Genomic DNA, 22,999 nt, shown 5'->3' with positions numbered 1-22,999 from the left:
TGAATCGTCTCTTTTTGACCTCCTGAAAAGACCCATTGTCCTTTCCTGTGATTCCCTGATGAAAAGCTAATGCAAATGATCGATCCAATTCTCCAAACATGTATTCCAACAGTCCGTCATATCCTCGTGTCATCATGACGCATCCGATTTTTTGATGTGATCCAGTTTCCCCTACCCGAAAGGGCCGGTCCTGATTGTAGCATCCGTCAAGCTGGTGTGGTAAGTAGTGGGTAAAAGACCGCAGCTTCAAGCTAGAGAAGTCGAGGTGGCCACTCCCGCAGTAGTGTATAGCAAAAGTCCACGACAATGACGCCATGGCTACTTGTTTGGCGTCCCGCGTTAGTGGTCCGCATGTGGCACGTCAATTTATCGTGCTTCGCCAACCTTGTTGGATGACGGCCCTAGCCAAACATGATCTTGGCCAGTAGGGCGTCGTAGTCTTCTTTGGGGAGGTACCACGGGGCCTTCACGCCCGTCCGAAGGAGCCTCCGGCGCCGATGCTCCTCCGTGAACCTATTGTTTACGCGCTCTATCTGTCGGTCAGTTGCAGAATTCTCAAAGAGCTGGCCCTGGTACTCGAACTGGCGCCAAATGTTGTGGAAGCTGACGTCGATGCCACAGTCCATCAGGTACGCCAGTGGACGAGATGCTACCATTGGGGTCATGGGGTGCGAAAGGAATATCCGCGGACAGGGCGGCTCCAGAATGGAGCAAGTCGTGGGAATATCCAGTGTTAGTCGTCGAAGTTTGTAAAGAGTGGTGTTATAACAATCTGCCAAAGCACTGACAACCCGCAACTCATCATCGTAGTCAACCGCCATTCGAATCGGGGGGTTTGAATGCCATCTGCACCCGATCGTCAAGTCTTGGACGTTAGGGGGAAAGCGATTGCGAAGGTCGAGCACGTCATTCTCATTGATAAAGTCGCAGAGTCCGAACAGACCTGTAAAGTCAACGACGAGAGTCTTCACATTGGTGAGATGAGGAAGGCAGTCAAGTCTCCGCCTCTGGCCAGCGAGGCGTTCTGGGTATGACGGCAAGTAGTTTCCAGGTTTCGCGGCGACAAGCTCCAGGTGACGCAAGCTACCAGAGAGACCTCGGAGGGCCTGGTTCACGTCTTTACCTTGAGGAAGACGTCGGAACTGGTGAGGGTTGGTGTTCCTCGAGAAGTATGCGGTGAGCACCTGCAGGTTAGCACACGCCAGCAGAAGGCCGACTAGCTCTGGCTCTTGGATGCAAGAAAGGTGCAGAACAATCTTCTTCATCCGAGGCATGTCGCTGTAATCCGGCGGACTCACGTCATCCCTGTGCTTGTCGATAGGCCTCCAGCACCAAGGCGCGTCGGAGAGAAGCTCGAAGATCTCGAGGTTGGGAAGCTGAGAAAGGTAAGTAGGGATGTTGCAGGAAAAGTGATGGCGGTGAGCTTCAGGCAGCGAGTAGTCTCCGGCGATGTCAGAATCAGTGTCAGTGAAGTCGTGACGGAGTCGAAGGGTGCGCACGCAGCTAAACGGCAAGTCGAAGGAAAGGGGGGTGAGAGTTAGGGGTGTCTTTCCCTCACATGCGATGTTGTGCAGCTTCAGTCCGTAAGATTCTGGTTGCGTGAGTGCCTTGGTGGAAGGAATCATCATATGAGTGTACTCCATCTGATGTCGCATCGTCCGCATCAGCAGCTCGAAGTACTTCTCGTTAGGAGAGGTGATCAAGAACTCAGCCACATTGGGTATAAGTGTGAGAACGATGGCCAAGTCTGTGAGGGTCCTGGTGTTGTATAGCTGACGCCAGAGGCGGAAGTAGGGAACTCGTGGTCCTAGCTGGAACTCGCCGAGGAGGTAGAGGGCTCGGACATGATTTCCAAGGCCATGATTGGCTGGGCAGGTCAGAAGACGAATGAAGCGCCGAAGGTGGTAGGGCTTCGCAAGAGCAACATTCTTGAAGAGAGCTGGCTCGGATGCTCGAGATATGCCTTTGGATGTTCAGTAAAGAGAAACGAGGTCGGCTCGGGTCAACTGCCACTCTTCATACTGCGCCGCGCTGGTATGAATATCATAGGAGGTTTCGAAGGGTCTCATGACAACAGTCGGGGGGACATTGGGCATGAGATAGAACATGATAAGGTCGAATAACTCAGGCGGAATGCCACCGAGGCTTGCTCTGGGGTACTGGGCAGTGTCGTCTGCCATTGTGTTCACCAGGGTCTTGCGGCCGGCGGCCTGCAGTCATGATCAATAATCCGGACGCAAATGACAGGTGCAGTAGTCCTGCAGTGTCCTTACTGTATCTTCACTTGCAACCGCTCTCGAGGTCTTTGCAAGGTTTCAGCTCGCCTAGGAAGCGATGGGATTGGTGAGTTGCTGCCTCTTTGTAGCTTTCTTTTGAGGGCGCAGCAAAAATCTACCCGCCTGCCTCAATGAATCGCAAGCGTGAAGTCTGTTTTTGCACGCGTCAGTTTGATGTTGACAAATCGCAGGCGCGGGTATGCTGGCTCACGTTGTTTCACGATTACCTCCGCGCTCAAGGTTTGATAGGGTGAGGGCGATCGTGACTGGGGTGCAGGTGTGTGGCAGTGGATGTTTCCTCCAGGGTTGCTGGGCCAGATTGTGTTTGTGGCAGCGAATCGCCGGGAGGGTTGGGATTTGCTGCAGGGGAAGGAGGGGCAACTCGAGCTGATCAACCCAGCAGGAAGGGCCAAGGCGGGGCAAAGAAGGCAAGAGGAGGGCCACACAGGGCCAAGAAGATGGAGGGGGACTGAGAGGCTCTTCACCTGCCAACCAGCATCACCCCACCACGCAGGGAACTTCGACAGGGCCCAGAAGCCGCAGCAGGGTCAGAAAGGAGCGATGTGAAAAAAACAAAGATAAAAAAAAAAACCTTTGGATGAGGTCCCCGCGGAGAGAAGAACCCTGCAGCTGCAAACAGTGCCACAACCAGACTGGATCTCGAACTCTCGGCCACGTCGGGAGAGGCGCCAGCAGACACGCGCCACTGGTCTTGGGACTTTATTTTCTCGGATCTCAAAGTGTCGTGGAGGGCTGCGTTTCAGAGCGACGTCTGGCAGTCAGATGAGAGTCAATGAGGAGGTGAATGACGGACGCGGGCAGGCGAGTCATCTGTTGGGCTGAACGCGGTCTTGTCCAAGCTCCTTAGTGGCAGCTTTGGCGGCTTCTGGGACCCTTGGATGATGCCATTGGACGTCTTGAGGCGTCTCTTAGGGCCTGCGGGAGCGCTCGGCCAGACATGGAAACGGTACGTACCCAAGATGGGCGCAGAGAATGCCGCCTGCGAGCTTGCGAGGCCAACAAAAAATAGAGAAGCGCGTTCTGAGCAGAGGTATTGGCTGGTGAGGTCATAGTTCCCGCAACTGCCGATCGCCATGGAAATCATCGAACTTCTCACCCGTCACGCCTGCGCCTGTGCAGCTCCCGCGCGTCCACCGTCCATGTCAGGTCCCGGCCCTCCGTGCCCTCCCTAAGGTTCTCTTCCCATGTCGGGCGACTCTGCACCTCTGTCAGCCAGTGAAGTACTGCACAGTACATCCATGAGTGCTAGATCTGACTGGGAATTGGTGGTGTCCGGCTCTGGAAGGCAGTCCCCTCCTCGGCCGACTTGTCGAGTCCATTCCATCCCGCCCTTGCCTTCCCTTCCCGTCCCTTCCCAGTTATTAAAGATACCCTTGCCTCCTGCCGCTTCCTTCCACCGCGACTCTACTCACCCGACAACCAGCCTGAACAGCCCAGACAAGTCTTATTTGTTCCACGCCCACCCTGCCAGATCTTGCTCCACGTCTATTGACTTCTTGTCTTCCTCCACATCACACACAGACATAGTCAATGAACAATTGCTTGTTTGTGCAAATCATCCCGTGAGCACTCATCGTCAGACGCCGGTCACGCCACTACTGCCAGCTTCAAATTACACGCGCATACAATCCCTCGACGACAACGTCATTTTACATAGCTCTAGTAGTCCTTGCTCCTAGCACCCACTCACCAACAACCCATCGATCCCGATCATCCAAGTTACCGGACGCGGTCCAACACTTATCCAACATGATGGAATCAATCTTCAAGGTCGCCATCCGAGGCGTTCAGGTCCTCTGGGTCCTGCTCGTCACAGCATTGATCGGCAATGTCATCGCCCTGAACATTAACGGTGCCGGGTCTGCCATGGCTGCGATCAACTTCACAATGTTCGTTGCTGTCATCTGCTGGTTGGCTGCTCTCTATGGCCTGGCTACATCGTTCATCACCGGCATCGCCATTCCCCTGGTCATGTTGGCTCTCGACGGGGCTGCCTTGCTTTTCACCTTCATTGACAGCATTGTCTTGTCCGCCAAACTGCGTGTCGTCAACTGCGGCGCTCTCGACGGTCGCGATCACCCAAGCGACTATATCGTCTGGGGTTCCGCTGACGACCAGAAGCGCTGCCGCGAGATCCAAGCGAGCACTGTCTTCATGTGGTTTCTGTTCGCCAGCTTTTGTGCCGGAGCGTTCTTTACCTTCATGGACTTCCGTCGTGGCGGTGGTGGCTCTATCCGCAGCTCTCGGCCCTCCATGGCCCAGGTCGGAGCCTAAAGCTTCGCCGACAACCATACAAGATACACGCTTTTGAAAAACAATCACCCGACTTTTTGTTCTTTGGGTGCGGCCACTGGGTCAGACATACGGCATTCACGACTGGTCCTTGAATAGCTGTTGGGTTCTGACGGCGTTGGCGGCATGCTGTTGTTTTATGTTACCTTTCACGATGGCATATAGTGGTAATGAATGACCGGATATGGGTTATGGGATGACATGGATATATGGTTATGGATACGGCGGGGCCAAGTGCCACGGTGCTCAGGCAATAGCCGCAAGGCTGCTTAGCACCATCTTGTGTAGCAGAATCACAATGATTGATACCAATGAATGCGAGTTTTATTTCACCAGCTCCGTATGTAACTGCGTGCAAGAGCGATGTTGTCAATTGGACCTTCGTGACAGGATGTGGCCCGCGGATATGTGACTCTCGGGGAACTCCACCCTTACACAGAGTTGAGGATTTAACCTTGAAATCATTGAATTGCAAATCTTCATAGCGAGGCCTTGTGCCTTGCTTCTGTATGTGCCGCCTTGATCTATCACGGCGGTCCTCAACGCCATCCATATGTATACAACCGCCGCCTTGGGCCACAACACCAACTTCTGGGCTCCGTGGCGTCTCTTGCGAGGTCACCCATCAAAACCACTATCATGCTCCTTATAAAGTAGCCGCAGCCTCAGCGACACCAGCAGCTTTGAAGGCGCCCTTGTTTGTCCACCGCACCTCGACGTTGTGCATCCATTCCATATATCTTGACCAACCTGTGCCAGCACGGTTAGCACATGCGAGACCAGCGTCACGTTCTAGGGAAGCTTACTCCAGTACGCAAATTTGCGACCCAGGTACTTTCCGGCGAACGGCACGATGACCATGGTCAGCAAGAGCTGGATCTGCTCCAAGCTGCGCTCCCATTCCTCCTGCGCATCCGAGTCGTCTTCGGAGTCGAGCACACTACTAGATATTGACGGCAGCGAATCGATCTCGTCGAGGTCAGAGGAGGGCGAGATGTCGTCGTGGATGACGAAAGAATCGGTGGACTGCATCATGCCGGAGAGAGAGAGGTTTGGCGGGCAGATAGGACGTCGGACGTTTGTTCGGCGCTCGGCTGTTGGAGCTTCGAGGCGGCAAGACGCGGTAGTGGCAAGTAAGCCTATCGATGATTCGGGTTCAACGCCGATTGAGTCGCAGGGCAGGCTGAATCCTGCATGCGTATCAACGAGATCGAACACTAGACGATCTACCAGGTGGGAGCTTCGCGGGAGGTTGAACCAAGGGACCGCGATGCCTCCGATGATGCCAGTGCAGCTGTGGAGGTGCGGACGCCTGGAGCTCTCTGATCCCCCGTTCCCCTACCAGAAACGGCACCGGGACGGCCAGCAGCAGGTGTTGACGATTTCGGGTTTTATTGGCTGGGGATGCTACGAAGTGGGGCCGGGTGCGATTCCACGAGGGCAGACGGAATAGCCTCAGGACTGAGAACCGAACCATCAGTCACTGCTTCGGTTACGGTTGAGTCTTTCTACTTCGTTTATTTTTATTGATTCGAATTTCCGCATTCGACTCGTGGAGGCGTCGATATTAATATGCGTCAGAAAATAACCATGTAGAGTCAATCTGTGCCAGATCCGACTGATTTTACGCTTGAGCCCAGCGCCATTACCGTACAAATTTCGCCATCGAAACGGTCAGACACCAGACGTCAAGGTCACATGACCGTATGTACCGCTGAGTCACAGGCTGCAAAGGGTGACTGCGGACGGGCGCTGGGCACCACAACAGCTGGCGGACACTGTGACTGGAGGGGGAGGAGGGGGTTTGTCTCCCACTTTGGACCAGTGACCAGCACCCTCACGTCACCTTGAAATCCCATCCACCCGCAGTCGAGGCAGTTCTCCTTTCCCTCTCACAAATTTCCATTACCGAACCATTTTCGAACGGCACAAACCGACTCGACGCCATATCCCAGGTCACCAGGTTCTTGTTTCGTTGACCCTTTCGACCATCAGCGCTTGTTCAACCACACCCCCCGGACCACTGTGCTAGAAGCGTTTACCAAGGATACCTAACCGAGAACCCCGTTCAGTGAGACACAGGCCGCAATCATGGCGGACGTCGAAGTAAGTTTCCTCCGTTGCTTACCGTAACGCACCGCACCTTTCGTTAGCCCTCCCCTCCTACTACACCCTACGCACGGCGCACGGCGCACGGCGCATCACTTCTGCCACTGCCCACCACCACCATTGGCCCCTCCACCAGAACTATTCGTCTTTTACCCCACTGCCCAACCAGAGTCAGAGACGGTCTGGACAGACAGGACATTTTTCGTGACTCAAATTCGACGCCATAAAACCGATCATATCATCACCACCCAAGACGTTGTTGCTCCCCGATTAATTCTCTGCTCATCCCCGAAATTTCTGCTCGTCCTCTTTGAAATCTAACATTCAATTTTTGCAGGCATCTCCTCTCCCCGAGCGCAAACAGCGTAAATCCGTCGCTTTCGATACAGAACAAATAGTAGTCGACGCCGACGGCTCAGTCACAATGGTCAACGCTACCGACGAACCCAAGGAGACAGCCCAGTCGCACACGCCTCGTACGCCGCCGCTTTCTGCAGCACTTGAATCTTTCAATACTGATGCCCCTTCTCAAGCCGGAGCCGAGGATGCGACCACCCCCGTCCCCGATGCCACCGAAGACGGTGGCCTCGACCTTACCATGAAGAAGAAGAAAAAGAAGAAGGTCGCTAAGGAGGGCGATGATGCCGAGGAGGCCCCCGCTGGCGAAGACGGTGGTCTGGACCTGACCCTGAAGAAGAAGAAGAAGAAGAAGGTTCCCAAGGAGGGTGAGGAGGACGACTTCGCTGCCAAGCTCAAGGCCCTGGATCTCGAGGGCAAGGAGGGTGAAGCTGGTGAGGCCCCCGCCGCTGGCGAGGCTGATGAGGGTGACATGGACGCCGGCACCGGCATCTGGCAGCACGACGAGACCAAGGCCCTCAGCTACAGCCTGCTGCTCAACCGCTTCTTCCACCAGCTGTCCCAGAAGAACCCCGACCACGCCCTGAGCGGCTCCAAGAGCTACAAGATCCCTCCCCCGCAGTGCATGCGCGAAGGCAACAAGAAGACCATCTTCGCCAACATTGCCGAGATCTGCAAGCGCATGAAGAGAACGGAGGAGCACGTGACCGCTTACCTGTTTGCTGAGTTGGGTACCAGTGGTTCCGTTGACGGAAGCAGACGTCTCGTTATCAAGGGTCGTTTCCAGCAGAAGCAGCTCGAGAACGTGTTGCGCAAGTACATTAGTGAGTTTGCCTCTTTTGTGCGTCTTACGCGGAAGCTGACCAACTTCCTCCACAGTCGAATACGTCACCTGCAAGACCTGCAAATCTGCCGACACCGAGCTGTCGAAGGGAGAGAACCGTCTGTACTTCATCACCTGTAACTCTTGCGGTTCCAGACGTTCCGTCACTGCCATCAAGACCGGTTTCTCCGCCCAGGTCGGAAAGAGAAGAAAGATGCAGGGTTAAGCGAGCTCAGTCTTGGACAGCAAGAGTCGGAGAAATTTTCTTCTACGCTATTTACGTCCTTTAGCGTACTCTTGGCTTTTAGGTGTGATCATGCCAGCAGTGTGCGGTGCAGCCTCGAGGCTGCGACGCTCCGGGTAATCAATGGATGGATGGATGGCACCCATAGACAGTGGCGTTTTCTTTCCAAAAATTGGTACAAAAGTTGGGCATAATGTCAATCAGAATCGTTCTCAAAAGTCTTGCTGATGTGCGAGACCCGTTTCTTGTGGGTCTGCCAAAAGTGACGCGTTCTGCAACGTGGATTGGTGATGTCTCTGTTGCACCTGCTCCATCGGTGCAAGTGGGAGTGATAGTTGACTAAACCTCACATGTCCACTCGTGCGCCAGCCATCAACCAAACGTCAATCCTTCAACACATGACTCAACCGTCCACGCGGCCAACATCACAAAAGTCCCGTTTGCAGCATATTTAAACAGCAGAACTCGAGTCACTTTATCTAAACTCTATACCCTGAATCATCAAGCCTTTTCATCACCTTCAGACACTAACTCCTCATCCGACACCATGACGGGCGCAACGCTGCGGGAGGGCCAGGCCGATCTCCCCTCGACTAAGAGCACTCGCTCATACTGGCACCGCGAGCCTTCCGAAGCGCTCCTGGGCCACCGCACGACTAAGAGCTTACCTCCGACCGCGGATGTGGTCGTCGTCGGCAGCGGTATCACGGGCGCTTTCGCCGCCAAAGAGCTGAAGGAGGGGAGTGGCGGGGCGGGTAGAAAGGTGTTGTTGCTTGAGGCCAGGGAGGTCTGCTGGGGAGCTACGGGACGGGTGAGTGTTCAGGTCTTCTCAGTCTTGTATCACGAAGTGCAACGAGGGAAGTCGAGGTTTGGCAAGTGCTCAGCCAGGCGTCGAAGATGATGGGCTCCGATAGCTTATCTCGACCCCTCATCATGTCATCTCATAACCACCGTTACGATAACGACACCACTGACACCCCAGCCAGAACGGCGGCCACTGCCAACCGGTAGTATATGGTCCCTCCACCGCCGTAGCAGACTTTGAGCTACAGACGTACAACTACCTCCGCGACCTCGTCGTTGCCAACGCCATCCCCTGCGACTGGGTCTCCCTCCGCGGCGTCCATGCCCTTCTCACCGCGGACCTCGTTGCCAAGGCCGCCGACGCCATCGCTGTCCTCCCACCTCACCTCAAGAGCGCCGTTCGCCTCGTCACTGATGCGGAAGAGCTGAAGACACTACGGGTGCCAGGAGCCGCGGGCGCCGTCCTGCAGGAGAACGCGGCGAGTTGCTGGCCGTACAAACTTGTCGCATGGGTGTTTGAGACCCTCATCTCGAAGTTTGGAGAAGGGCAGCAGCAGTCTGCAGGCGAGAGCGGATGGTTCAACCTGCAGACCAACACGCCCGTCACCCGTCTCCAACGCCTGGATTGCGCCGGTGACGATGGGGCATCTTGGATCGTTCACACGGAACGCGGACAGGTGGCCGCGAAGCAGGTCCTGCTATGCTCCAACGCCTACACCAGCCGTCTTCTCCCGGCCTTTTCGGACCTCATCGTGCCGGTGCGTGGTCAGGTCGCCGCGCTGCTGCCGGAACCGCGCGCTCAGATAGAGCGGAGCTACGTCTTCATGGCCAGCTCCTCGGGGTCGTCGCCAAACCAGGACGACTACCTCATCCAACGACCATCCCCTGGGTTGGAGATGATTCTAGGCGGCGGGAGAGCGAACGGTACGGCCAGAGGAGTGGGTATCTCGGACGATGACGAGGTCGACCCGGTCGTTGCGTCGTACCTGCGGCGAGCGGGGGCCAAGAACATCGACCTCCGGGACGACGGTAAGCAGCCGGCGGACCCGGAAGAGCTCAAAGCGAGTTACGAGTGGACGGGCATCATGGCCTTCTCGCGTGACGGGCGGCCGTGGGTCGGCGAGATCCCGGCAGGCGATGTGCTTGGCGGCGGGGCCGGGCTGTGGGTTTGTGCTGGGTACACCGGACACGGGATGCCCCAAGCCGCGCTCTGCGGGCGAGCCGTGGCCGGCATGATGGCCGGGGCGGAGAACGGGATCCAAGTGCCTGGAGATTTCGTGGTCGGGGAGGAGAGGGCGCGACGGGCCCAGGCTATGCCTAGCATCAAGGAGATGGACGACCTGGACATGTTCTTGCTGTAGGAGGCGCTGGTCGCGTCATTCTGGAGCGCTCGGTTGTCTTGACGATGGGTCAGTATCTCGTGTTGTTGATACGAGTGGAGGGGTTGAGTTCAGCTGGTGGCGAGAAGGAAACCAAACGACCCTGAACGAATCATGTCCTTAGAGTCACGAAAGTTTAATAGAACCATCGGAATGATATTGAACACGAAGGCAGTTAGGGTGATGTGACTACAGACCACCGAGGCCTCGGTCATGTCTTGGAACTATAGATTGGGCCGAGACTCCTCCCTCCGAGGCCTCCTCCGCGCCTCCCCGACCCGGAGAGAGTGGAATGTTCCGCCCTCTCCTCAGCTGACACGATCGGATCGTTGCGGTGCGAGACATACAACATATGGATATGGACAAGGCAGTTTGGCATTCTTTCGTTTTGCCCCTCCCCCAGAGCGCTAGACGCCGCGGCCGCCACGGTAACAGGTGGTGGTTCAGAATGTCTCTCGGGCCAGGCCAGCAGCTTATTACATTACCCTCTCTCTGAACGTCAACCATCATCGCTGCTTGGAATGTCGTGCTCGAGCCCGTGGGGGAGGGGATTTCATCACCCCTCCATCGTCATTCTCATTAACATTCCGCGTGCCGATGACTGATTACATGGTTGGCCGCCTGCTACCGGCAAGTCTAGCGGTGATCACATTTTTTTTCCCCAAAGGAGACTCGGCCGACTGGGACTGCGGCACGGAGAAAGGGACATTTTGAAGTCTCAACTTTTTGGTTTTTTGATATTTCTTTCTTCCTTTTTGGCAGTGGTTTGCCAATAACCCACATCCGGGGAAGGATGGGAAGCGCGAATGCACACGCTCCCTTACACGCCCCTAATAGATATATACATTTGAATAGTAACTTCTATAAGCCGACCCGATGGTAAGAATGTCCACATAAACAGAAACACCAGATGTCCGCCCCCAGATTGCCCAACACCTCCCGTAAGCATGGGAGGAATTTCGCATCCGCAGGTATAGAGATATCGTCATCACGTCATTCAAGACCGGCGTGCCAGGTCTTGATGTTTGTCCTTTTGTTAATCCAATCCAGTTCCCGTGCTGTTGAACCAGGCGCCGTCCCTTGTGACTGACCAGGAAAAGGAGGGGTATATGTAACCAAATGTTTGTTATTTGAGATTTGATCAGAGAGAAAAAAAAAAAAAAAATGACTGGCCCACGGAAGTTTGAAGCCAATCATTTCTTGTGAATGAGGTGAACCTGATCGGTGCGAAGCCCTCGCTAGGAAAGCGCACCCCAAAGAGAAGAGAAAGAACCCCTGACGGCCGTGCTGAGACTGGAATGGAAGAGAGGAATAAGCAAGCGTTTTGAACGTCAAGCTTAGTTGATGAACTTCCAGTCGACGGTACCGGCACCGACATCGAGGCTGTCGAAGATCTCGAGGAAGGCCTTCTCGCTGACGTCGATGGCATCGTGAGAGCAGCCCATGCACTTGTCGCGAACGGTGGCGGTGGTGGTCTTGCCGTTGGCGGAGATCTGGATCTTCTTGCCGCAGTAAGAGTTTCCGTTGGAAACCGAGCCCATCATGAGAACCGAGAGAGCAACGATGTTCTCGGTCTTGTCCTTGCCGCTGTCGTCCTCACCGCAAGCACCCAGGCCGATGGCATAGTAGGTCAGCTTACCGCTGTAAGAAGAGCCACCGCCACTGCTGCTGCCGCCGCTGCTGCTGCCGCTGGTGGCTTGGGCCTGGCCCTGAGGAGTGCTGGTGGTCGCGACAACAGGAGCAACGTAGGCAGGGGTGGTGGGAACGACGACGGGAGCGATGTAGACAGAGGTGGTGGTCGGCTGAGGAGCGGGTTGAGGAGTCGGGGTCTGGGGAGCGGGAGCAGGGGTGGAGCTGCTGGACGAGACGACGGGAGCCTGCTGAATGGATTCCTGAACAACGGGTGCGGCGGCCTTGGTCGAGGTGGACAATGTGGTGTAAGAGGGCGAGTTGCCGGGCTCGAAGAACTGGCCGGGCACGGAGGTGGTGGGAACGGCGGAGGGAGTAGCAGATGCCTCGGAGGAAGGGACCCAGGCGGTCTCGGTGGCATCAACCCACTCGGTCACGTAGGCGGTCTCGGTAACCCACTCAGTGACGAGCGCGCGCTTCTGGTGCTTGCCGTGGACATGGCGCTTCTTGTTTCCGTGCTGGTGGGGCTGGGCAACGGCGGCGGCAGCCAGGGCGGCGCAGAAGATGGCAGAGGTCTTCATGGTGAACGTGGTGTTTGGTAAATTGTGATGTTGGTGTTTGGTGTTGTTGGTCAGGAGACTTATACGGTCTCTTGAGTGATGATCTTCCGTGAAGGATGAGCTGGAAGCGAAATGAATGCAATGGGCTGAGCCTCTCGATCAAGGAATGGCTTGCGGGAGCGTGTGAAGCTTGGCAGGTTCAAGGTTGACGGCAGGAAGCTCGGAGCACGCTTTGGTATGTACTGAGGTTCCTGGTAGGCTGGAAAGATGGGATGAAAGGAGCGGTTCACTGAACACTCTTTTGCTGACAGCTGGAGACCGGATGATAATGTTTGGACGAGTCCTCGAAACAGTCTGTGAAGGAATGAATTGGTTGGGTAGTTTGTTGGACTGAAGGTCGGTCGAGCACTGCTCAAGGGGGTCCAAGGAAAGGAATGAATTGGTTTTGGTCGAACAAGAGGGAGCGTTGTTGGATAGAGAGGAAAGAGGAAAAAAGAGAGAGATCCAGATGAGCGATCTGGGAAGCGTAGGCCGGCTGGGATTTGTATCCCAGAACACTTTCGTGGACCAAGCGAGGTACCAAACGATGGGAACACAACACGAAAGTGAGCCTGTTCGGGACTGGCGAGACTGGGTTAGGGGGCCAGGGGCGGAACGGGGGTGTGAGCCTGTGAAGTCGAGTGGATGTGGTGTGTGGAGTGGAGGAGAGGAGGCCTGCAGGTGCTGAGCGTGCTGAAAATGCTGACGGAGGGTGGAGGACAGACTCCATTGGCAGGTACCTCCGCTAGCACAGCAGTATGCGGGAGTACCTGATGATCCCTCGAGGCCTGTCTGGTCGTGTTGTTTGGCTGGGCTGCAGGTTCCGGGGCGGTTGCTGCGCACTCTCTATCGCTCGCTCACTGCCACCGCCTGCCTTAGCGGTAGTGACAACAGAATTCGCAAAAGCCCCGAGAGAATAAAAAGCAAAAGCGGGGCCTTGTCATGGCGTGGAAACCAGGATTCTTGAGTGGTAACCGTCCCTGCAACCCCCCTAAACCGACTTGGAGAGGCAGTTTGTCTGCCTCGACGACCTCTCGTCACTGGACCGTTGGATGCTGGAGGTCCGAAAAAAGAACGTACCAGCACGAAAGAAGCAAGTCCAGGGGGCGTGAACGACCCGTTGGATGGCACTAGCACGAGCCCGTTCGCTCCAGACTGGCATCGCTGGCACCAAGCACGCCACGAGATCAGGCAAGCAGACGAGGCGAGGATGCCTCTTGGTGTTCGCAGTCCTGGCATGGCCCATCTTGGCTCTCTAGGGCTTGAACGCCTCCGCTTGGGATGCTGAAGATGGGATGTTTGCCAGCCAGACCAACCCGAAACCGACTTGGGCTGAGGCAACCAGGGACGACAACCGCAACCCGAGAAAACATTAGCCAAATGGATGCCGAGGAAACGCAACTTGACAGCCCTTTCACTCCAACCATTGAACCTGCCAGCAACGCGTACAGGGAGTCAGGGAGAGAGTGTTGGTTGTTTGAACTCGAGCCGCACATCCGTCGAGAATACAGAGTATTGGATATCGGGAAGTGGTGGATGGATCGGACTGGGGCAGCGTAACGTATTCTGCCAACGTAAGAACGGCAAAAAGAAGCCGGGGTCTGGAGAGCTTCCATCGCGCAATTGACTCGCTATGCTGGCCCATCACATGCGTAACCGCAAGGTCTGCGCATGCTCCGTCGTTGCCAATTGCTCTTGGATTTGCCGCTGCAGCGCGGTTGACGGCACGGCTCCAGGACTGGAACTGGGCCGGGCTGCGCGTCTCTTGCCTCGTTCCATCGTCCCGTTTCCATGCCTTCTTGCCTTCGTCTCCCGGACTCCCATCTCATTCCAAGCTTGTCGTTGTCTGTCATAATGTCATCTTGTTTCTTCCCACCCGTACTTGATGATTGGATGAACCGCCGGAGAGATGCTGGTGCTTGAAACACGCGGAAACTGGGAAGGGCGCTCCAGCTTTTTTCCCTTCAGGCCCTGGCGGCCAGCCCAGCCCCAAGAGACCCAGCCCAGGGGGTAGCACGTAGGTGGTCCAGGGTCCGAACACCGTTTCTCCCCCCCTCGCATCGTCTAGGAATCCTGGAAACAAAAGAATGACGATCATCCGGTGGCACCGGGGTGCCCAGGACGGGTACATGCCTGCCAACCGCCATGCCTTGCGCACACACAGTACCTTCCCTTATTGTGAGGTGCCGTGCCGCGGGAGGCCTGCGCCTGCTGCGCCAGCATTCTGGCTCGGTGTTAGTTAATTGTCTCCCATGGAAGAGGGCGCAACCGTTGCCGCGCTGCGAGAAGGATCCCAGCAGACCGTGGTTAAGCATGTCGGCACCATGGCGGCTGTAATGTGCGATGCAACATTGGACAGATGACGCACCAGGAGAAACGTGAAAAAAGAAACACTGGTCGACAACTTGGGATGTTACCTTACCGTGCCGCGCAGGAGAAGTCAGTGTCATTCAGAACTCAATGGTCAGTGTCGAGGGGGACCTTTCAAGGGTGTTGGCACCAGGTCAGGTCCCCCGCTCACCTGTGCCTGACGCCAAGTAACGATTGCTCAACCCTGACCAAGGCACGGAAGGGGAAAAAAATGAAAGCCAAAAACAAAATCAACCGGCGATGCAACGAAGGAAGCAGACTGGCAGCCCTCAAGCGACCAAGGCGAACGCTCGAGCTGGTCCAGACAACGGGCTTGGGCGACGGGTTCCTTGCAGATGTAAGGTACGCGCCAATCACAGCGACGCCTCGGTAGAAAGCCCCCGCCCGGCGCAACCCTCACAGCCCATTTCCCCCCTGTCCGGCTCTGATCCCGGATGATCAGGCAATTCAGGCAATGCCACATCACCTTCTCCCTTCTAAAAATTCGAATGGCTAGCCTCTGCGCTGCAGTTAATAGCTCCTTGTTCGTGCCTGCAAACCTACAGCGGTTTGGTGGACACCGCTGACACGCTGACACGTTGGGTGGGCGTCGTACCGCGGCGCCGACCACGCAGAGATTTTCCCGCATTGCATCTTCATTCGGCCACCCGCGGCTTGATGCTTGATTCGTTAATGGCTTGCAGCAGCCTGCAGTTGTGTGAAGGGTAAGGCACAGAAAACCCCTCACCTGTTCGGTGACCGTTCTTACTTCCTCACTCCTGAGACCTATTCTCGGGCTAGTCTTGATTTCGCTTTCCTTCGAGCCGTCGTCCGGCCTTTACTCACAGCTTTCTCGTCCACTCGTAGTTGTGCTATGGCAAAGCCAACCGTCCCATCAAATGATCGTCCGGAGTCTGAAATCTGAACTCTGAACTCTGGGGACCAGATCTTGTATGCCCACCCGCACAGTTCTCCACCACTCATGAAGATCAAATGCATGTTGGATCCAACGATATGTGGTGCTCTGGAAAGCTTCTTTTGATTGACATGAGCCTCTATCTCTCTATTCTCTATTCGTCTATTCTTGCCTCTCTTCCACGCTGTTGATGACTGGCGCTTCCTGCATCAACTGTCAGCTGACGCGGTGCAGCCACCTCTCAGAGATGTCCACGACACCCAGCGGTACACGACATCGCCCCTCCTTGGGCTGTGAGTTGAAATCCTCGAACGGGGCAAGCAAGGAGACAACAATCATCTTTCATCTCGTCCTTGTCCTTGAGCCAAGGGACAAACTCATGGAACTCCGCACACCTACTCTGGCGCGCAAGTGACACCGGAAGTTGTCAAGGTCAAGTAGCCTTTCGACTTCGAGTCATTGTTTGACATGGCGCACTGCGCAAATCCCTGGGCCCGAGTCGAGGCTTTCAGATCCCGACTCCCGAGAGCTTTGCGAAACACGCGCTTGATGCTGTCTTTCCCAACAAGTGAACAGGCTGCCAATGACAGGATGCCAGTCAATGCTCACTACTGTCGAGCACCATTGGCGGTCGGCTTCTTGCTGGCGAAGGTGTACAGGAACAGCCCTTCTCTGCTGAATATGGCGCGATCATCATCCACGATTTCTGTCACTTGGAACGCCTTCTGTGCCTTCTTGAGAAACTGCATGTCGGCGCGTCTCCTCTTCTTGAAACAGAAGTAGATCGTCGCGTCGGGCTCCAGCGTCAGCAAATTTGTCAATGTCTCCAATAGAAGCGGGAAGGCGGGCTCAAAGTACACGCAGTCGGCTGCGAGTATGACATTCGGCTTGAAGTCGACGACTTCTTGTGATAACGGTTCGCCCCTGTGTCGTTCATCAGTCATCCGTTCATCAGCCGGAGTGCATGCGCAGCCTGCTTGTGCTTGGACTTGTGCATTGCAGCGCAGCGCAGTAGCAGAATGAGCCGGGACAAGTTGTAAGTCTTTGGTTTCATTACTCGTTGGTGCGCTGCTGATTCCCGCGCACGCGCAACTCCTCAGCGATGGCAGACACCACTCAACTGTCTCAAGTCTGGAGCTGATGGTCTGGGAGAAGGATGCGCACGGCTGGAATCGGAGTTAAATGAAAATTACTTACCAATTCAGGATCATGGGCTTAACCTTGCCATCAAGACCATTCAGCTTGGTGTTCCTGCCCATGAGCTCGAACATTTCGTCTTGGTCTGTGAGATACAGCGGCGTTTGCTGCAGGTCACAACCTAGAGCAACAGCCAAACCAACGAGTCCGCCGCCGGCACCTAGCTCTAGTCTATTTGCTCCAAAAAGCCACGAGTCAGCTCAACTTCTTTCCACGACATGTTCTCTCGCATTAGCATGCGGTTAGGTTCCGGCAAGTCAAGTGCAGCAGCATTTGCAGCAAAGTGCAGGCGAGCGTGAGCTCGGGAAGAAGCAGCTCAGGAAACGTGGCGAGCGCAATGGGGCCGAGTCACCAACATTCTGGCTCCGGTCAGAGCTTCCCGGTGATAACGCAGCATGTGCTTTGCCAACACCATGCCCGCGGGCCAGGTTTGACCTCCGCATCCCGAAGCGAGGTCCTCGTGGAGCTTGAGGGGAGTGGACAGCAGACCGGCGATGTCGAAGGAGTTGGTTTGTGCGGCCTTGTAGGCGGGTAGCGGGGTGAGATCTTCGCCGATCGCCAAGGGCGAGAACTCGGGCGAGGGAGACCTCTCGGCGGAGTCCATCTGTTCTGGAATGAGAGGGTTGTTGAGAATTCTCATAATGCTATTGTTTGTTTCTGGGTAAGTACGGATGATACAACGGTAAGTCGAGTGCGTCTGGAGGCAAAGTTCTAAGTAGAGCAGGCTGAGAGCGCGTTTAATTCTCTCAAGGCAAGTGGTGCTTTTGGGCGTTTGCAGATCCGAGAGGCAGAAAAGAGCGGTATCGCTGGTCTTTGTTGGGCTTTTTTTTTTTTTTTTTCCCCCTGAGGTCGACGACAATCTAGACTTTCCGATAAGGGGAGGTGCGTTTGCCTCAAGCGGGGTTGCCCCGACTTCCACATTGGTCCCTGAGTGTAGGTAGTGTCCCGTCCTCAGCGGCGGGTTCTGCTTGCCAGTTCCACACTTCCCATCGAGTCATCACCTTCTCTAGTCGTCCGAGAAAGATGTGGAAAGAGCTTCTTGCCTTACTTCAGGTCCAGTGCATACCTCAGTAAGGTAGTCACATCCGGCCGCCAAGTTTGTTTCTAGCGTGGAGCCTGAGCTGCCGCTGCTTTACTTCAAGTTTGAGGGCGGTCTGGTGTCATTTCAAACCTAAGGTAAGCAGCATTGCACAGTTACTTAAACGGGGTACACACTGTAGGCCAGAACTTAGCAAGCTGATCTAGGCATCGGTACCTATAGGATGTGGTCCAGCTGGTGCTCATCCAGGAAACAGGTGCACGACTATAAAATCCTCGAGGACTCAAACACTGGGTATTGGCAGCATGTGACGCAGGTGCAAGTTCTCTTTAAGGTCTATTCCTTTAACTAGGCATTTCCATCCATTGGAACATGTCCTCACTTTCTAGATTTTGAGTTCTGTTCTCTCTGCCTCTCATCACGCTGCACCACCACGCCCTCCAACGCCCCATTTCGCTTGCGCCTCTACGACACCATCTTTGATAGCCGGCAATTCCCTGCCCCGTCCAGTCGGATGCGGCAAAAAATTGGTTTCGACGAGGTATCTCAAGAAACGGCCAACCGATTCCCTACTAATGCCATCTCCCGCACTCTCGTCAATACCTGTCCACCGGTCCGCATCGGCCTTGAGAACAGCGACAGCATTGCGATCATCAAGCTCCGGCGCGCGGGTGTCTTTAGGGAGGTCATTTGTTGCCATGTGGAAAAGAGGCATCAGGGCGCTCTGTTGCTCGTCTTTCTGGGTGGGACCTGCCGAGACAAAGGTCTCGAGTTGGGCCTTCCAGTTGTCGTAATCCACCTCGGGAACATCATAGCCATAAAAGCTCAAGGTAGAAAGATACTCGTTCATGCGTAGGCGAGGATGGGCAGTGACATGGATAACGTGGACACCAACGTCATCGCTGCTGCTGCGGATGCTATTCGCAGTTTCAGCTGGGATGGGATTCAGGGAAGCTGCGACAACCACGGTAGAGACGTGGCCTACAGGCACAGCATTGATCGTGTTGATGATATGCGGACGGCTGGAAAGTTGGATGCAGCCCTTGAGCATGCGGAGAAGAAAGTCGTCGGTATTGCAGACACCAGTAGCAGCATCTCCAAGAATGTAGCCAGGTCGGATGATCGATCCAAGGAGGCCGCGTCTGCCAGCCTCACGGACGAGCTGTTCAGAGACCTGTGGTGCGTTAGAATGGATGTTACTCGCGTAGAGAGTGTCTGTGGAGGCTACTTACCCATTTGGATTGGCCGTATCCGGTGCCGAGACCGGTGCGACTGCCCATCATGTCATCAGCCTCCATGACAGCGCCTTGTCCAGTCTTGGTCTGTTCGTGTGATAAATCCAGATAGTGATCCGTATCCAGAACGCTTGTCGAGCTGACGAATGAGAAGAGCTTAGGCTTTCCCTGGTTACACAGCCGCAGGGCATCGAGTGTTGACAGAACATTGCTGCGCTCGAGATGCTCATACTGCTTTACCCAGTGAACGAGGGCACCGTTATGAATAATCACATCGACAGTGTCGCCAAGCATCTTCCACGTATCGTCATCGAGTCCAAGACGCGGCTGTGCCAGGTCACCGATGACTGCACTAAGCCTAGTGGCCCAAGAATCCTGCCATACGCCGTATCCGCGAAGTGATCTTTGAAGCCGCTCGAGGGCAGCGGCGACGCTCTTTGTTCCGCGGACATGAGCAATCACATTTATACTCTCACGCGCGAGCAGGTCCTTAACAATGTAGGAGCCCAAAAAGCCTGTGGCGCCGGTGACAAACACGGTTGTCTTGCCTTCCGGCGAGAGTGCCGCGGCGTCCGCTGCCTGGTACTTAGCGTCGAGACTACCGAGCAGCTTGTCGAGTGACTCGGCATATGCAGCCTCGGTTTCCTCTGCCGCGTCCGAATCGTTCTTGCCGTCACGCTGGCGGTCAATCTGCTTGCTGAGAGCCCCGAGGGATGAGTTTGAGTACAGTGAGCTGATGGTCATGTTGACCCCCAGTTGCTTGCGGATGTTGAGAAGGAGCTGCTGGGCCAGCAGACTGTGCCCACCACTTTCAAAGAAATCAGACTCAGGCTGCAAAGTCCTGGCATTCAGACCACTGATCAATGTTGCCCACTGCTCCGCCAGTTCCTTTTCGGTGCTGCTAAGCGTTTCCCATCTCTTCAGATCCTCCTCTGAAGTCTCTTGCGAAATCAGGGCCGCGTCCGGGAACGGTAGGTTTGGGCTGTCAACCTTGCCGTTCGGGTTCAAAGGCATCTTGTCCAAGAAGATAAAATAAGTCGGGATAGCCTGAACTGGCAATCGAGATTTGAGATGATCCCGAATCTCTGTCTGCAACGGCCGGTAGCGCTTGGAGTATACGAAGACGGGTCCGATCTGAGTGCCTTCGTCCTTGGTGTCGTCCAGGCTGCGCTCTGCAAGCCATTTGAGCCATTCTTGCTGTTCAGGCACAATGTAGCTGACCAATGTTGGCTCTTCGTTCCGGTCTCTTCGAAGCAGCGTCTTGCACTCGCGAACGATGGCGTGTCCCCTCAAGTTGCTGTCGATCTCAGAAAGCTCGATGCGGAAGCCACGAATTTTAACTTGATCATCAGCTCTGCCTATGATGGCGGCATTGCCGGAATCGTCTAAGAAGTACCCCAAGTCGCCGCTCCTGTAAATTCTGTCTCGAGGGCCCTTGTAGTACTTTCTCCAGGGCTCTTTGACGTGATCGGCGACTTTGTTATCGGCATCAACCCATTTCTGGTTGTCGACAAACCAGTTCTGGAGGAACTTCTCCTTGGTTTTCTCTTCGTCATCCAAATATCCGTGCAGCCGGAGGTTAGCAGGACTCTAATATGGAAGGGGGAGACTTATCTCAGCCAAGCCTGCTGCTCTCAGCATGATCTCACCAACCTCTCCAACGCCACAAAGCTTGGTAGGATCCTCGCGGTTGACTACGAGAAGCTGGACATTCTCAATGCCCCTTCCAGCAGGAATAATATCGCCCAATCTATCCAACGCATCTGGATCTTCAGCACGGCTCTTGATGTGATAGTACGACACGCTGCGGCTCGTCTCAGTGGTACCATAGGCAGCACAGATCTCCGCGTTGGGTGCCAGCTTGCGGAGCGAAGCGCAATCCTTCTTGGTCAAAATATCACCAACGTAGAGAACCCACTTCAATGAAGGGAACTCTGCCTTAGCACCGCCGCACAAGATTTGACCCATCGCGGGTGTCAAATGAACCGCGTTGGGTTTGTGATCACGGAACCACTCAGCCAACCTTTCGTGGGCGATGTTCTCTCGAGCAGGGCAAATCAGCTCTCCACCCATGAAAAGCGGACTGAAAATGTCTCGCTGGATAGGATCATGGCTTATACCACTGTAATTGGTTAGCAGAGCTGTGACGGGCATCATCTTTGATGGGGTTCTACCTCAGACAAGCGAACTTTGTGTCCGAGGTCCAGTTGAACGTTTTAGCCATCCATGGGAAGTACTTGGCTAAGCTGTAATGACGGCCCAACACGCCCCTATGAATAGTCAGCTTTGTCTAAGCTTAGTAGTTGCGGGGGGTCCGACTTGGGTCTTGATGTTGTGCCACTGGTAAAGCTCAGGATACTTGTCGAGTCGGGCCCTACCAGAACATCCGGGGGCGCTCGTGCTTTGCTTTCAGTATCGGTAAAGACTTGCTTCCCGTCAATCTCGCCACCGGTAAGACGGCCATCATCGCTCATCCGTAGCTCGGGTACTTGGATCTTGAGAGATAGTTCCTCGTCCATGTACTTCTGAACAAGCGGCGCAAAATCACCATGATCGTCCCTGGCTCGGCCAATCGTGATCAGGGCCTTGGGCTGCGAGACCTCGAGATAGATCTGTTGTCTCGCTGGGGGGTATGCGGGGTCTAGGACGGTCACGGTGGCACCAGCAGCCAGGGTTCCCATGAAGGCGATGACGAGTTCAACGCAACGAGAAGCAAAGATCATCACGACATCGCCATTGGTGATGCCAGCTTCATGAAGCTGGTTAGCCAAAATGTTGGAAGCCTCGTAAATCTGCTTGTAGGTGAATCTCCTCTCGATTGTGGTTGAGGAGGCTGTTTCCGTGACGCACGGCGCATCAGGATTCTTCAAAGCATTCTTGCGGAATATCTCGTGGATGGCGCCAACGTAGCCGCCCCAGTCAAGGTCAATGGTGGGATCAGGAAGCCCCATCGCGGCAGAAAGACAGCAAAATTTGTTGTGATGGGCCGGTAGAACACAATTGTAAGAGCGAAAGTGTTGACTTGAAAGATGTGTCACCGGAAGGGAATTCTGCTGTGCGCCGATCGTCGGCGGAGGGGCAGTTTTTTCTCACAGTGAGGTGGGCGGGAGTTCTGACGGCGCAGTCACGTGGAAGTAGAGTTTAAAAGATTAGTCACAGGCTTTGGTAGGGGTGAAAGCCAACCAAAGGCTTTGAATCTGCTTCTGGGCCCATTTATTCAGTTTGACTCATACAGCAGAAGGCAGCGCAGAAGACAGGCGCAAAATGTAGTCACAAAACCAAGCGTAGAGGGCAGTCACAGAGGGCAAGTGCAACGCAGAGGCCAGCCCGTGTGGGCTGCGTAGAGGGCGGTAGACTTAGCGGGCAGTGACTGCAGAGGGTCACTGTAGCGAGAGAGGCAGTATTAGGAAGGGACGACTACCATTAAAAGGCTCTGATTGGCTGGAAAGCCGCACCCTGCGAGAATAGCAAAGTTACCCTGCGCTTTTACCCCAACCACGTTAGGGATACTGGACTGGAGCTTCCTACTGAGGAGCCATTCCTCAGCTTACATAACTCTACAGTCGACAACTTCACGTCGTTTCTCCGTGACACTGGACGTCATCGGATCGTGTATCGTCTTGGACTTTATGAATGTCATGTCCAATACATACTATTGGAACCTTCCAAAACGAATTCAGCTGGGCCAGCGATCACAGCGTTGCATTCCACTCACCGTGGAGGTGAACAT

At 55.0% G+C, this 22,999-nt stretch overlaps 8 protein-coding genes across 8 annotated transcripts; 3 read left to right on the top strand and 5 right to left on the bottom strand.

The window, feature by feature from the left end:
- Window positions 1–401: 401 nt before the first annotated feature.
- On the bottom strand, window positions 402–2,180 carry GCG54_00011339 (uncharacterized protein; the record flags this gene model as incomplete). Its single annotated transcript, XM_045411244.1, has 2 exons — window positions 402–1,928; window positions 1,989–2,180. The coding sequence occupies 2 exons, from the start codon at window positions 2,178–2,180 to the stop codon at window positions 402–404; spliced, it is 1,719 nt and encodes a 572-aa protein (XP_045268302.1).
- Window positions 2,181–4,046: 1,866 nt separating this feature from the next.
- Window positions 4,047–4,571, top strand: GCG54_00011338 (uncharacterized protein; the record flags this gene model as incomplete). The annotated part of the gene is made up of 1 exon (XM_045411243.1): window positions 4,047–4,571. The coding sequence occupies one exon, from the start codon at window positions 4,047–4,049 to the stop codon at window positions 4,569–4,571; it is 525 nt and encodes a 174-aa protein (XP_045268301.1).
- Window positions 4,056–5,621, bottom strand: GCG54_00011337 (uncharacterized protein; the record flags this gene model as incomplete). The annotated part of the gene is made up of 3 exons (XM_045411242.1): window positions 4,056–4,546; window positions 5,265–5,339; window positions 5,396–5,621. The coding sequence occupies 3 exons, from the start codon at window positions 5,619–5,621 to the stop codon at window positions 4,056–4,058; spliced, it is 792 nt and encodes a 263-aa protein (XP_045268300.1).
- A 1,414-nt stretch (window positions 5,622–7,035) lies between these two features.
- GCG54_00011336 (Eukaryotic translation initiation factor 2 subunit beta) lies at window positions 7,036–8,104 on the top strand (the record flags this gene model as incomplete). The annotated part of the gene is made up of 3 exons (XM_045411241.1): window positions 7,036–7,174; window positions 7,232–7,879; window positions 7,935–8,104. Coding segments are annotated over 3 exons (957 nt in total), but the record flags the coding sequence as incomplete, so codon positions are not given.
- A 565-nt stretch (window positions 8,105–8,669) lies between these two features.
- On the top strand, window positions 8,670–10,287 carry GCG54_00011335 (uncharacterized protein; the record flags this gene model as incomplete). Its single annotated transcript, XM_045411240.1, has 2 exons — window positions 8,670–8,933; window positions 9,109–10,287. The coding sequence occupies 2 exons, from the start codon at window positions 8,670–8,672 to the stop codon at window positions 10,285–10,287; spliced, it is 1,443 nt and encodes a 480-aa protein (XP_045268298.1).
- Window positions 10,288–11,642: 1,355 nt separating this feature from the next.
- On the bottom strand, window positions 11,643–12,515 carry GCG54_00011334 (Allergen Asp f 7-like; the record flags this gene model as incomplete). The annotated part of the gene is made up of 1 exon (XM_045411239.1): window positions 11,643–12,515. One exon carries the CDS (start codon window positions 12,513–12,515, stop codon window positions 11,643–11,645), a length of 873 nt encoding a protein of 290 aa, XP_045268297.1.
- A 3,678-nt stretch (window positions 12,516–16,193) lies between these two features.
- On the bottom strand, window positions 16,194–17,635 carry GCG54_00011333 (Protein-lysine N-methyltransferase EFM6; the record flags this gene model as incomplete). Its single annotated transcript, XM_045411238.1, has 4 exons — window positions 16,194–16,350; window positions 16,408–16,722; window positions 16,996–17,166; window positions 17,352–17,635. The coding sequence occupies 4 exons, from the start codon at window positions 17,633–17,635 to the stop codon at window positions 16,194–16,196; spliced, it is 927 nt and encodes a 308-aa protein (XP_045268296.1).
- An 817-nt stretch (window positions 17,636–18,452) lies between these two features.
- Window positions 18,453–22,220, bottom strand: GCG54_00011332 (L-2-aminoadipate reductase large subunit; the record flags this gene model as incomplete). Its single annotated transcript, XM_045411237.1, has 5 exons — window positions 18,453–19,208; window positions 19,267–20,859; window positions 20,923–21,391; window positions 21,459–21,539; window positions 21,589–22,220. The coding sequence occupies 5 exons, from the start codon at window positions 22,218–22,220 to the stop codon at window positions 18,453–18,455; spliced, it is 3,531 nt and encodes a 1,176-aa protein (XP_045268295.1).
- Between the last annotated feature and the right edge of the window lie 779 nt (window positions 22,221–22,999).

This window comes from Colletotrichum gloeosporioides (genome assembly GCF_011800055.1).
Source record: "Colletotrichum gloeosporioides strain Lc1 chromosome Unknown consensus_17, whole genome shotgun sequence".
Taxonomy (NCBI): domain Eukaryota; kingdom Fungi; phylum Ascomycota; class Sordariomycetes; order Glomerellales; family Glomerellaceae; genus Colletotrichum; species Colletotrichum gloeosporioides.
Note: the sequence above shows the minus strand (reverse complement) of the source record. Positions and strands in the feature narration are given on the sequence as shown.